The sequence below is a fragment of the Archocentrus centrarchus genome, chromosome 1 (genome assembly GCF_007364275.1).
Source record: "Archocentrus centrarchus isolate MPI-CPG fArcCen1 chromosome 1, fArcCen1, whole genome shotgun sequence".
In the NCBI taxonomy this organism is placed as follows: domain Eukaryota; kingdom Metazoa; phylum Chordata; class Actinopteri; order Cichliformes; family Cichlidae; genus Archocentrus; species Archocentrus centrarchus.
In genome coordinates, this window is record NC_044346.1 from 24,559,721 (window position 1) to 24,572,716 (window position 12,996).

The 12,996-nt window shown below is 42.5% G+C and overlaps 2 protein-coding genes across 2 annotated transcripts; one reads left to right on the forward strand and one right to left on the reverse strand.

Moving 5' to 3' along the window:
* The first annotated feature begins 2,480 nt into the window (after positions 1-2,480).
* atad5b (ATPase family AAA domain containing 5b) lies at positions 2,481-9,247 on the forward strand. Its single transcript, XM_030734177.1, has 14 exons — positions 2,481-3,069; positions 3,172-3,423; positions 3,514-3,610; positions 3,711-3,793; positions 3,886-4,034; positions 4,660-4,831; positions 4,988-5,262; positions 5,355-5,448; positions 5,526-5,590; positions 5,790-5,988; positions 6,068-6,189; positions 6,274-7,064; positions 7,525-7,683; positions 9,099-9,247. The coding sequence occupies exons 1-14, from the start codon at positions 2,538-2,540 to the stop codon at positions 9,175-9,177; spliced, it is 3,069 nt and encodes a 1,022-aa protein (XP_030590037.1). The 5' UTR covers positions 2,481-2,537; the 3' UTR covers positions 9,178-9,247.
* Positions 9,248-9,323: 76 nt separating this feature from the next.
* Positions 9,324-12,184, reverse strand: tefm (transcription elongation factor, mitochondrial). The gene is made up of 5 exons (XM_030734186.1): positions 12,044-12,184; positions 11,333-11,817; positions 10,623-10,772; positions 10,091-10,269; positions 9,324-9,993 (listed from the first exon to the last, which is right to left on the reverse strand). Exons 1-5 carry the CDS (start codon positions 12,084-12,086, stop codon positions 9,732-9,734), a joined length of 1,119 nt encoding a protein of 372 aa, XP_030590046.1. The 5' UTR covers positions 12,087-12,184; the 3' UTR covers positions 9,324-9,731.
* Between the last annotated feature and the right edge of the window lie 812 nt (positions 12,185-12,996).

Here is a 12,996-nt window from a genome sequence, read left to right on the forward strand (position 1 = left end):
TTTGAATCATTTGTTAGCAAAGATGGGTACAGTGTGGTCATAAAGGGATGGACGTGGTTGGCAACAATACTCAGGCAGGCTGTGGTGTTTAAATGATACCCAGTTGGTACTACAGCTCCCAAAGTGTTCCAAGAAAATATCATCCACACCATTACACCACCATCATTATTTTTGAACCATTCATACGGGATGGATCCATACTTTCATATTGATAAACCAAATTCTGACCCTGCCATCCAAATATTGCAACAGAAATAGTGAATCAACACACCAGGAAACATTTCCCCAATTTTTTACTGTTCAATTTTGAGAAAAATGTAGTCTCAGATGCCTGTTCTTAGCTGACAGGAGTGACGCTTGGTATGGCCTTCTGCTGTAGTCCATCTGCTTCAAGGTTCAACATGTGTTTTCAGAGATGCTTCCATACCTTAGTTGTATGGAGTGACTATTTGAGTTACTGTTGCCTTCCTATCACCATGAACCAGAGTATAGCAACATGTCAGTGAAACTTCTAGGATGTTGATCTAGTCAGTAGCAGAGGGGGTTGTTGTTCAGTTTCAGCTGCATTGATGTTAATGACATTAACAACAGGTGCACTAGAGGGGCAACAATGAGACAACCCCCCAAAACAGAAATGTTTTTACAGATGGAGGCATCTGAAATTTTTCCCTCCTCATCTTTTTTGATTATTTTTCACTAGTTTTGCATTTGGCTAGGATCAGTGTCACTAGTGGTAGCATGAGGTGATACCTGAACCCAACAGAAGTTGCACAGGTAGCCCAACTCCTCCAGAATGGCACATCAATATGTGCTATTGGCAGAAAGTTTGCTGTGTCTCCTAGCACAGTCTCAAGAGCATGGAGGAGATTCCAGGAGACAGGTAGTTACTCTAGGAGAGCTGGACAGGGCCGTAGAAGGTCTTTAACCCATCAACAGGATCGGTATCTACTTCTTTGTGCAAGAAGGAACAAGCTGAGCACTGCCAGAACCCTACAAAATGACCTCCAGCTGGCCACTGGTGCGAATGTCTGACCAAACTATCACAGACTTCATGAGGGTGGCCTGAGGGCCTGATGTCCTCTAGTGGACCCTGTGTTCATTGCCCAGCACCGTGGAGCCTGATTGGCATTTGCCATAGAATACCAGAATTAACAGGTTTTTCACAGATGGGAGCAGGTTCACCCTGAGCACATGTGGCAGACAAGAAAGGGTCTGGACAAGCCATGGAGAACGTTGTGTTGCCTGTAACATTGTTCAGCAATGAACCAATTTGGTGATGGGTCAATGATAATCTGGGGCAGCACAGACCTCTACAGGCTAGGCAATGTTACCCTGACTGTTACTGGTCCCACTGTTGGACCCTACACTGGTGCAGTGGGTCCTGGGTTCCTCCTGGTCCCCATCATGTAGCGAAAGTATGCGGGCAGTTCCTGGAGGATGAAGGAATTGATACCACTGACTGGTCCCAACGCTCGCCTGACCTAAATCCACTAGAACACCTCTGGGGCATTATATTTTGGTCCATCCAGCACTGCCAGGTTGCATCTCAGACTGTCAAGAAACTCAGTGATGCCCTGGTCCAGATCTGGGAGGAAACGCCCCAGGACACCAGCCCTCATCTCATTAGGACCATGCACCGACATCATCAGGTACGCAAACAAGCACATAGGGGCCATACAAATTACAGAATACCATTTTGACTTCCCTGCTGCATAATTTATTCACTTTGATTTTTGGGATGACTTTGAATTCAGCTCTCTGTAGGATGATAATTTTCATTTCCACTAAAAGATGTAGCATCCTTTCATTCCTAACACTTTACCCAGTCCATATCAGTACGATTTTTTCCCATTTAAATATGTATTTTAAAAGTATTCCTTTAAAATTCTTTGTGCAGTGTAAATGTACAAGCCTCAGACACAGATTTATATAAATACAGTCTGTTACAAACTTGAACTGCAGGACCCTTGACTGAACAGCCCTGGCCCCAAGACGTACAAAACAAAACGAAAGCTATCACTCTGCACTTTATTGTGGTTGAGTGAAAAACAGTTTTGCTGGACTGATGATTTTAGAGAAGAGCTTCTGTAGTTTTGAGAACATTTGTATCATCTGAACTGCTAACCTGTTTGAGTGTGACATCTAGGTACATACACGATCTCTGACTGCAGCAAAACACAGCGCACTTTTAAAGCGTCACTTTAGCTCTGTTTTGAGTATTTTGTACCTATATATATATATATAGGTACATATATATAGGTACATATATATATATATATATATATATATATATATATATATATATATATATATATATATATATATATATAATTAGTATTTTGTACCCTTTTTACGTTACCCTTATACGTTTTCCCTCTAAAATACAGAGCTAGCTAGGTCGTGCGAATGTTTTTTTTTTTCTTTTGCGTAAGACGAACGTCGCACAAGTTGACGTCATGCGTGAAAGCGCCAAATTCAAAATGACAACAGCTTGCAACCTGTAAATTAAAGGTTTTGTTAGTTTGCGGTGTTTTACTATGCGAAACAAACTCAGACGGGTCAAAACCGTCAAGGACTCACGACACCAGCGCAAAGACCAGGCACAAACTGCCCGGGTGATAGTTTTATCAGAGTCCAGCTGCTCTGAAGATGAAATCTTGCTGGATGCAAAAGACAAAAATGGCTCAAATTCAGCACCAGGCCTTTCCGAAATTCATATTCAACGAGTGCAAGAAACGAAGAAGACCTTGTGCGCAAAAGGCGCTAAAATTGCACCGATTTTCTTACAGCACAGAAAGCGCAGCAGCGATGGGGAGCTGGGTCAGCGTTTAAGAAGGATGCAGAAATCTGAGCTCCCTCCTCAAAGCGATAACGCGCAACCAGTGAAAAGTCCACCTTCAGTTTCTCAAGTGACGGTAAAAGACAGGTGTAGCGGACAGCTGTCACCCTCAACTCTGCACAGCTGCCTGGAAGAAATCCAGACTTCTAATCCAGCATTTCCAGTCCGAGCTGTGATCAACTCTTTGCAGAAGAAGACAAGTGAAGGGCTGCAGGAGCATGCACTCACAGGTGAGACTGAATAACAGTCTGTATATTTGCTAATCTATAAAAATATAATTTTCTCCTTTACTTTCCTCCTCATATGCATGTATGTAACCTCAACCTCTTAAGAGAAGAGAAAACGGATAACTGAACTCTCACAGAGCGTACCAAAGCGTCTGAGGTCTAGTCTCCCTGCAGAGAGTGCTGCAGGAATGGGTCACCTGTCAGATCAGGGTGTCCTGGGAAGCAGTGTCCACCCTGTAGAAGAGCAGCCCCGGTGCAGCAAGCTGAGTCGCACTCACAGACTGAAGCAACGAAGCGGGAGCCAAGCAGGCCTCAATGAGCCAAATATACTCAAAAGCTCTGATACTGTTCAAAGAGGTAGAGCTTTTCACACGCAGAACAGTTTGTCATGCTTTAGTCCCTCTAAATGACAGGAAATTTACTTTTTGTCAATTTTCTTTTGTCTAGATTTCTGTTTTGAGGATACACTGTGGACCGATAAGTACAGTCCTCAGCGTTCGGGTGAGGTCATTGGTAATCCTGCATCTGTGAATAAACTGTACAGGTGAATTTAACATGAATTTAACTAATTAATTGATAAATTAGTCTTAAATTCTGCATCACGAGTGAGCACTTTCTATGTATGTTTTCTCCACGGAGTTCAGTTGGTTAAGGAAATGGAAACTAAGAGCTGACTGTGACAAAAGGAGAAAAATGGAGGAAAAGAAGCAAGAGGAAAACAGTAATGGTATCAACTGGCTTTTCAGTGTCTGTTTTTTTTGTTTTGTTTTGTTTTCCATGTGTGACTTCTGGAAAAGTAACGAGTATCCTCCTGTGCAGACTCATGGGACTGCGGAGACTTCCAGGGTGAGGCTGGATCAGATGATGGCAGAGAAAAGCCACTGGGTAATGCCATGCTGATTACAGGACCGTCAGGTGTGGGCAAGACTGCTTCGGTGTACGCCTGTGCTCAGGAGCTCGGCTTCAAGGTGGGAATTTGTAAAAAGGTCCAGTAACTTTGAAGCCATACTGGCGAAGACTGAAATTGGGCCTTATCAGAAATCAGCTACACTAAACATCTTATCTTAATGTCAGTTCACCACTGCAGAAGATGTCTAATAAAAATGTTGGTCATTTGAATAAAGCAAGGGATTCCCATAGATAGCCAGTTTATACAAAGCTACATTTATTTGATTCGCTTCCTCCCATTTCTTCTGGCTTTTAAAGATCATTTTTCTCCTTTTTGCAAAGCAAAACGTTACTCATAAAGCAGCATTTTGGTTAAATCCACAAATGGCCATATAATGCACTGTATACTGTGTAACTGTTACTGTTTGGTTCTGTAGCAGCTACAACAATCCAATTAACACTAATCACAACAATTTGAAATGTACACGAGTACAAATTTAAAATGTTGTCCTCTGTCAAAATTGATTATTTTGCTGCTGACAATATTCTGTGGTTTTTACCAGAAAGACAACTATAAATTAAAAAAAAAAAATCAACACCTCACACGCTGTGGGTCTCTGATTTACCAATTTTAAAACAGGTAAAATGTGACACTTTTGGCTTTGATTGGGTGTCCACACTTATGCTTTTCCTTCTCAATCAAAGGTGTTTGAGGTGAATTGCTCCTCACAGCGCAGCGGCCGCCATGTTCTGTCCCAGCTAAGGGAGGTCACCCAGTCACACCTAGTGGACACAATGGGGAAAGACCCACTGAAACCAGCTTACTTCAGCAGCTTCAGCACCAGCATCTGCTCTTCCAAATCTGGGATTTTACCTGGTAGAACACTGATGATGATCTGTTTTCATTGTAATGCAAATAATCATAAAACTCTGCTGTTTTGTGAAAACCTTTGTATTTAGATTTACATCTGTAGACAGTAACAGAGGCACAGTTTTACCATACTATACAGGTATTTGTGTTTTCTATTAACAGGAAAAATGGTGCTTCCTAAAAACGTCACTTCCGCCTCAAAAAGGAGAACAGTGCAGAAACTGAGCTGCTCTCGTCACAGGGCAAAAGCAAAACCAGCCACAGTCACTCTGACTCACTATTTTAAGATGAAGGCCAAAGCAGATCACTTACAGTCTGGTGGCCTGCCACCATTTGAAAAGCCAGAGGACAAGAAACCGGTCAAATCATCAACAAGCTCTGATGAAACGGTCCCCCATGACAAAAAGACGGCCACATCTCTTATTCTGTTTGAAGAGGTAAATCATTTCCCAGCATCACGCTGTTAAAAAGCCACCCACTAACCATGTGTGCTCCAGATTCACCATTTTGCTATTGTTTGCTACCACAGGTTGATGTTATATTTGATGATGACATCGGTTTCCTTGCAGCCATCAAAGCTTTTATGAGCATCACTAAAAGACCAGTCATTCTGACCACAAATGGTAAACACACACACACACAGAGTTTGAATTTTACTTTTAAAGACGAGCTCTTGGTTCAAAACTGTTGTCTTCCTCAGATCCCTTATTCAAGGACAGATTTGACAGCAGCTTGGATGAAATAATTTTCAAAATTCCATCAGCAGTAAGTCAAACGTACCTTAACAACCTTATACAGCTTCACTGAAAACTGCATGCGTGTTTTTGGGAGTAGCGCTGTTTTTTTTTTTTTGTGTGTGTGTAGAAATCCTCAGCTTCTAGCACAGTGTGCCATTAAGCACCCGTTACACACGTAGCATCAACAAAGAAAAAAACAGTTTGTCATTAACTCCATCTTTTCAAAGGTGAATATCTGCAGTTACCTGCAGCTGGTGTGTCTGGCTGAGGGCGTCCGGCTGGATTTGGATGATGTTAGGAGCCTCCACAGACTCACGTGTGGTGATGTCAGACGCTGCCTACTGCAGCTGCAGATCTGGGTGCAAAGTGGTGGACGGTGGCCCTCTCAGTGTGGGTGTTTACATAAGAAACCTTTATGTGTACAGGGTAAGGCTCTCTAAATTAAAGCGTAAATAACATTACAGAAAACTTATAATACTATTTTCTTTAAAATTTCCTGTTCTAGACTCAAATGCTGCTGAAGGAGGAGAACATTTAAGCTCGCTTCTTCCATACAAAACAGGCTGCTCTGCTAACATGCTGGGTCTTCATGGTGTAACTCCAGACTATTTACTGAATCTTCTAAAGGCAAGTATTTATATCTCTGCATAATCCTCACAATCGCTTGAAAATTAACCATACCAATCTATGGTATCCATTTTTGATTCTCAGTCCTGGTCTAAAACGCACATGAATGAGCTCTTGATACTTCTCGCTGAGAGCTGGAGACGAGGCGTGCCGCTTCTCTATTTCAACCTGGAGTTTCTCCTGTCCGTAGCAGCCCAGGATACTTCAGTCCACTGCCTGGAAATGGTGGCTTGTTCCAGTCTACAGAGGCAGCCCTCTGACGCTGCTCTTCACATCCAGCAGCAAAATAGAAGCATTAGTGCAAGGGCTTCACTGACCTACAGCAAATCTGTAAGCAATATGTCAAGGCTTAGCAGAAGGAAATATAACACCACATCATCTGACAGTTTGACCCTTCGAAAAACATCATTTTTATTCAGTGTTACTCCTCTAAGAGATTCAAATTCAAGCAGTAAGGCTCAACAAATTGGAGCTAAAGAGGAGAGTGAGTGTTTAGACGCCCTGACTGACTTCTTTGACCTCATATCCTACCTCGATGCTAACCTGCTGCCTGCGGGGACACGTGTTTCTGACTCATGCACACCTGAGGCATTTGTGTGGACAGGAGCAGAGATAAAGGACGGTTTGTTGGATGAGATGAGGGAGGAAGAGGTCAGCAGTTGGAGTCAGGAGAGGCTGTTGGACATTCTGGCTGCTGTTGAAGGTTTGGGGTGTCACAGGTGTTTGTGCAGAATGTCAGAGGTTTGGACTGAAGTGCAAAAACTCAGACAGGCGCTGGAGGACCAAAGATGGGGGAGGCTGGTGGAGAGACTTGCGTTAACATCTTCTAAAAGACACAACCTCAGCTTTAGTTTTCAGCCTCTGTGTGAGCCAAGGTGAGTCTGCTCTCCATCTCATCTTCTGAATACTATTTCAATTTGTGTGCCATTTTAACATTTTAGTTGCCCAGCCATACACTTTCTTTAGTTATTGCTGAAGTTTCAAGGATGTTAACTACTTCTTTTGAACACATTATAATGTTAGTATAAGGGAAAGTGCTATTACATGACATTTATTTGATAACTTCTTGTCCAAATCCATTTCAAAGCGAGACACCAACCAATGGAATTCCAACAATTTCAATTAAATACCTAAAAGCATCTTCAATGGAAAAGTACATAAAACTACATTCTACCTGGCAAATAGCTCCATGAGGAGGGGGCTTTTGAATGCATGTGGGTGCTTCACCTTCATGCATTCATTTTCAAAAACCTGAACAATGTCACTCAACATTTATAATATTGTGCACATTATAAAGTTCTTTTCACTGTGTAATACTTGTTTCTGTCCCTCCAGTGGGTCCCAAAGGAGATACAGACTAAGCAGGACCGTTCTCAGCAGTAAACCTTTCAGGTTGCTGGGGAACAGACGGGCTGTATGTGTCGACTACATGCCGGTTCTCCGCGCCATCTGTCGCTCACATAAAGCACAGCAACAAAAACAGGAGCCGCTGGGGTGAGTCAGATGTGAGGTTTAAATTCACTTTGAACAGTGAGGAGTGCAGAAGTGGTGGGCCATCATAAATTAAAGGAATGGAGGTCAAATTTATGTTACTGTTAAGTCTGTAATATCACAGCAAGTCCACGTGAGCGTGAATGGTAGATGTGATAGTGTTATTCATTAATTTAGATCCAGTCTCTATCATACTCGGGCTAACATATACAGACAGACAACCATTCACTCACATTCATGCGGCCAAATTAGAATCACCAGTTAACCTAACCAGCCTGTGTCTGGACCGTGGGAGGAAGCCGGGGTACCCGCAGAGAAACCACGCAGGCACAGGGAGAACGTGCTGAGAACTCACAGAAAAGCCCTGCTGGCTGCTGGATTCAAACTTCTTGCTGTGAGGCGACGGTGCTAACCACTACAGGGCTGTGCTGCTCCACTATCCATTAACTCTTATGTTTGGATATAAATGTGTTAAAGGGAAAATTCACCCCAGCATCCAATTTACATATCTGGCCTGTAATCTTATTTAGCTGTTAGATTTTTCTTTTCTGTACATTTTCTGGGGATATGTGCTATAGAGATGCTTTTTCTTAAATATAATGGGACTAAATGGCACTGGCCTTGTGCTCAGAGTGGATGCAAACATGAACGGCTTCCTCCCTTGGCTGAACTGTAATATCATTTAGCTGCATGCTTCGTTTGGTTGGCAGATGTAGATAGAGGAAAGAAAATTATTCCTACTAAGGCTGCTTGATTATGGCAAATGATTTTTTAACAATAACTGGGATTTTATAAACTTTAAAAAAAGAAACTTGTCTTTTTGATAAAGTGGATTTCCTTAAACCTTAATTTCAATAAAGCTGAACTAAACAATTACTACAAAAAACTGAAATAGAAATGTTGCAAAACAAGTGACATAGTAACAGTTTTGTTTTAGTTATCTTGGAATAAACACCAGAAGATGAAATTGTAGCTCTAGTTCCTACATGATTTCTGGAAAGATAAAATTGCTGCTGAGATTTTTCTTTGTGGGTGACAAGTCCAACTCTTGGACTTGTCTCCAAACTGTCCCTCTGATGTACTCATTTCTAATCTTGTCCATCCTCGTCACTCCCAGTGAAAATCTTTGCATCTTCAGCTCCACCTCCTGACTTTTTGTAAGTGCCACATCTCCAAAACATAGACCATAGCAAGTCTACAATCTTGTAAACCTTCCCTTGCTGCTATCCTTCTGTCATAAATCTGACACCAAAGCAAATCTAGATGAATAAATTACACCGCACGCCTGAGAGGGGGCAGGAATGTACATTTAGTTTTTAAGTGAACTATCCCTTTAAAATATCTAAAATTTACAATTACATTTTTTTTTTTTGTATATTTATCTAATACTCATGCAAATGACTTTTCTCCCACAATAGGTGCATGAACTACCTCAACAGCACTCACCTGGGCCTCTCAAAGTCAGCTATGCAGCTCCTGGCAGAAGATTTCACTTAAAGTCCTGAAAGAATGTTGAACCTGACACCCTCACTACCTCAGCTTACTCCTGTCCTTATTTTAGTCGAATACTGTGAAACAAAAATAATGCGGTTTATATGAGGAATCATGTTTTTATTTACATGTAAATGAAACTATTAAGTAAATAAAATTATTTTTTTATACTGAGCATTTTAAAAGGATTTAAGGTACTCTGATTACTCAGGTACTGACACAAGTTGTTGACCTGAACAGTGTTATAATTTTCATCCTTTGGGTTTTAGGTACAAACTGTTCTTTTACACAGAACAGGAGTGAAAATTCTCAGGCAGCAAGGACAGCTCCTACTGTCCAGCTGTAGCAGAAATAAAACAGCAGCAGCCCTAAAACAGCACCCAGAAGACATCTTTGTTTTTAAGTAACAGGAAAAATATTCAATTCTTATTATTAACCTCTACCAAATTAACCATTTATCAGAAAAATTAAAGTTCAAAAGAGCTCAAAATGCCACTTCTGAGGTTTGCTTTAGTGGACGTTGTGTGGTAGGAGCACGAGATCAGTCCAGGTGGTGCCTCTCAGGAACATTCGCCGAGCAGCTCATAAAAAGCTACAGCCTGAAGAAGAGCATCACAGAGTTCCTCCCCTCCTCTTCTGCTGCCCATCTGGAAAGAATTCCGATACTTCACCAGCAGATCCTGGGGAAAGTTTATCCGGGGAAGCTTCTGAATCACAGACTCTGTCATCAGCTGTCTCACCGTCTGCGCCCCACTTGTCCGAGACTCGCCCACCATCAGTCCAAAGTGGTGACCTACAGCAACCCTCATCATGTTGAGAACCCTGTGAAGGAAAGGAGAGAATTTCTGTGTCAAGTTATTACAAGTCTTATTTTTACAGTCTTAATTTATATGACACCCCTCTGGTCACACACACCAACCTGGGAGGAATGTTGGATTCTGGTGAGGAATTTTTGGGCTCCAGCAGAGCAAACAGCATGGCCTCCACAGCCCTCATGTGAGCCATTACAGGGAACAGAGCCGTGTTCTGAACTGAGATGGAAGGTTTCTCTATTATGTAGAAGTCCGCTGATGGCAGGAGGGCCACAACTGAAGAGACCTGTTGGCATCACAGATAAATCATCAATTAAGTTAAGCCTGTTAATAGACTGTAAGTCTACATTAACACTAATTTAGCTAGTCACTGACTATTTCAAAAAATATGTTCTACATTAGGGCTCTTCAACTCCAGGCCCCAAGAGCCCCTGTCCTGCAGGTTTTAGATGTGTCCCTGATCCAACACACCTGAATCAAATGGCTGAATTACCTCCTCAGTATGCAGTCAAGTTCTCCAGAGTCCTGCTAATGACTTCTATATTTGACTCAGGTGTGTTGAAGCAGAGACACATCTAAAACCTGCAGGGCAGGGGCTCTCGGGGCCTGGAGTTGAAGAGCCCTGTTCTACATACTTACATCATGCAAATAAGCAGAAGCCATGTAAGTTCCCCTCAAGAAATTCGGACAGTCCATCTGCTGCCAGTCCAGCACAGTCATTCCACGGTCCACATGTGCCCAAGCAAGTTTATTAGTCCCACACACAATTGACACTATGGAAGTGGCATCCTGCAGTGACAAATACAGAACCATGACAGATGATCAGAGTGCATTATCCTGCTCTCTCTCTTCATAGTATTTTTTCAGAATGCTCAAAGGCTCTGAAAGACACAATAAATCTATCACAGCAGTCCAAGGTCATCAACAGCTATCCAACATCATGTGAAAGTTCATTTACAATGTCTTCTATCATCCAAAATATCGGTACTATTGACAAGTCAGAAGCACTTCATTGATCCCAGAGGGAAATTTCAGTTGTTACAGCTGCAACCATTTAACATATAAAAAGACTAAAACACACTAATAATTTGAAACCAAAAATAGAAATTTGCAATATGTACACTAGACTTATGACTACAGTAAAGCTTCTTCTTAACAAATAAGATGACATTAACTGCTGCCAGTAGCTCCTGCTTTTCTGTTATGTCTCCCTGATCTGGGGCTGGCTAAATGTTCAAAGATGGTGATTATGATCAGCTGAAAGCCTTTTAAAAAGTTATATTTCATCATGAAGATTTCTGTGTTTCCCTGGCAAAGAAGGGCAAATAATCCTGTCACCATAAGCTTACCTCCAACCAAGACTTGTCAACCTCTGGCCTGATAAACTTCGCCAGCTGTATCCTCACTTTCCTCTCCTTCTTACCCGGGTTAAGGATGGAGTTGAAGACTACAACAGCACTTTTGTGCTTTAGCAGCGGGACATTTACCACACTTTCCAGAGTTTTAAAGGGCCCGTTTTTAGTCCTGTACTCCACAATGTTGAGGGACTTGCGGCCTCTTAGCAGCTTTATCCCGGCCAGCTCTGACGGTGTGGCGGTGTTGAGGAGTTGGAGGATGGCGTCTCGTTGCTCTGAGGTGTAGCAGGCGTCCAGCGTTCTGCTGTCCTCCTTGCAGGGCTCATTAGTGGAGGACAAAGTGGCGTTGAGGGTCTCAAAGCCCGCCACGGGAACCCGACTTCTCCAGCAGCATGTGCACTGGAGGTACCGTAGCTCCAGCTCAGGGAGGGATCCGTGCTGAGGGTTGCGAAACAAACCGGACTGCCCCGCATACTGAGCTGTAAACACAACAAGGGGGCACTCTTAATGCGTTACATTTTACAGTGTGAGAGTGGCAAAAAAAAAAAAGTTAGTTAAGGTAGCTATCAATGAATAATTAAGTTTCTAAAAGAACATACAACCTCAAAAAGCTTAAATTTAAACGTCTATTTACAATCAGAGATACTAGCTAGCAACATCGATTCAATAATCAAAGAGCGACACACGTATATCAAAAATTCTTACTTCTCTGAACTACCGACGATAGAACTCGCCTAGCAGCCCACATCGTCGTTGCCTAAAATAAATATTTGATAGTTTTGAGCATTGGCATGATGCAGGTGGAACAACTTTCCCTTTGATCGTTTGGTGTCCAACGGTTTTAACTGGTCGGTGTGGCACAACGAAACCACTTTGAATGGTTCCGGTGTGGGACAGCGTAGAGGTAAAATAAAAAAAATAAAGCTGAATAAATAATAGGAAACTAATCCGTCCATTGCCGGGTTGCATTTACATATTTTTATGTTTAATACATAATGACAGACTTCTTTCGACTGATCCCTTTAGGGGGTCACTGTCTCCAAACCATCTTATAAACCTTTCCTTTCACTCTTGCTGCTCTCCTTCTGTCACAAATCACCCCACCCCCCGACACTCATCTCCACCCGCTCCACCCTGCCTGCACTCTCTTCTTCACCCTTCTTGTGCACCGTCCGTTGCTTTGGATAGCTGACCCCAGATATTTAAACTCATCCACCTTCACTACCTCTGCTCCTTACATCTTCACCTTTCCACTTATCCCCCTCTCATTCACACACATGTATTCTGTCTTGCTTCTACTGACTTTCATTCATCTTCTCTTCAGAACATACCTCCACCTCTCCAGATTCTCTTCCATCTGCTCACCACTCTCACTACAGATCACGAGTGATCCCCGATGTAATCCAACTCCCATCTTAAACCCATCTGTCACTCCTACCCCACACCTCACCATTGTCTCACTGTCCTCATATATGCCCTACACCATCCTCACATACTTCTCTGCCACTTCTGGCTTCCTCATGCAGTCCCACAGTTCCTCTCTTGGCACCCTATCATATGCTTTCTCTAGATTCACAAAGACACAGTGCAGCCATATCTTCATGGTATGGGTCATCAACTTTATCGCTCTGTGGTTACTACAGCTCTTCACATTACCC

What these genes read in the sequence shown, in the direction of transcription:
- atad5b (XM_030734177.1), top strand. Translation starts at nt 2,538, where the DNA reads ATGCGAAACAAACTCAGACGGGTCAAAACCGTCAAGGACTCACGACAC. An exon ending in CAAATCTGGGATTTTACCTG is followed by an intron (nt 4,832 to 4,987) that starts GTAGAACACTGA and finishes TTCTATTAACAG; the next exon opens with GAAAAATGGTGCTTCCTAAA. An exon ending in CTCTTATTCTGTTTGAAGAG is followed by an intron (nt 5,263 to 5,354) that starts GTAAATCATTTC and finishes TTGCTACCACAG; the next exon opens with GTTGATGTTATATTTGATGA.
- tefm (XM_030734186.1), bottom strand. Translation starts at nt 12,086, where the DNA reads ATGTGGGCTGCTAGGCGAGTTCTATCGTCGGTAGTTCAGAGAA. An exon ending in TTGACAAGTCTTGGTTGGAG is followed by an intron (nt 10,773 to 11,332) that starts GTAAGCTTATGG and finishes TTGTCACTGCAG; the next exon opens with GATGCCACTTCCATAGTGTC. An exon ending in GAATCCAACATTCCTCCCAG is followed by an intron (nt 9,994 to 10,090) that starts GTTGGTGTGTGT and finishes TTTCCTTCACAG; the next exon opens with GGTTCTCAACATGATGAGGG.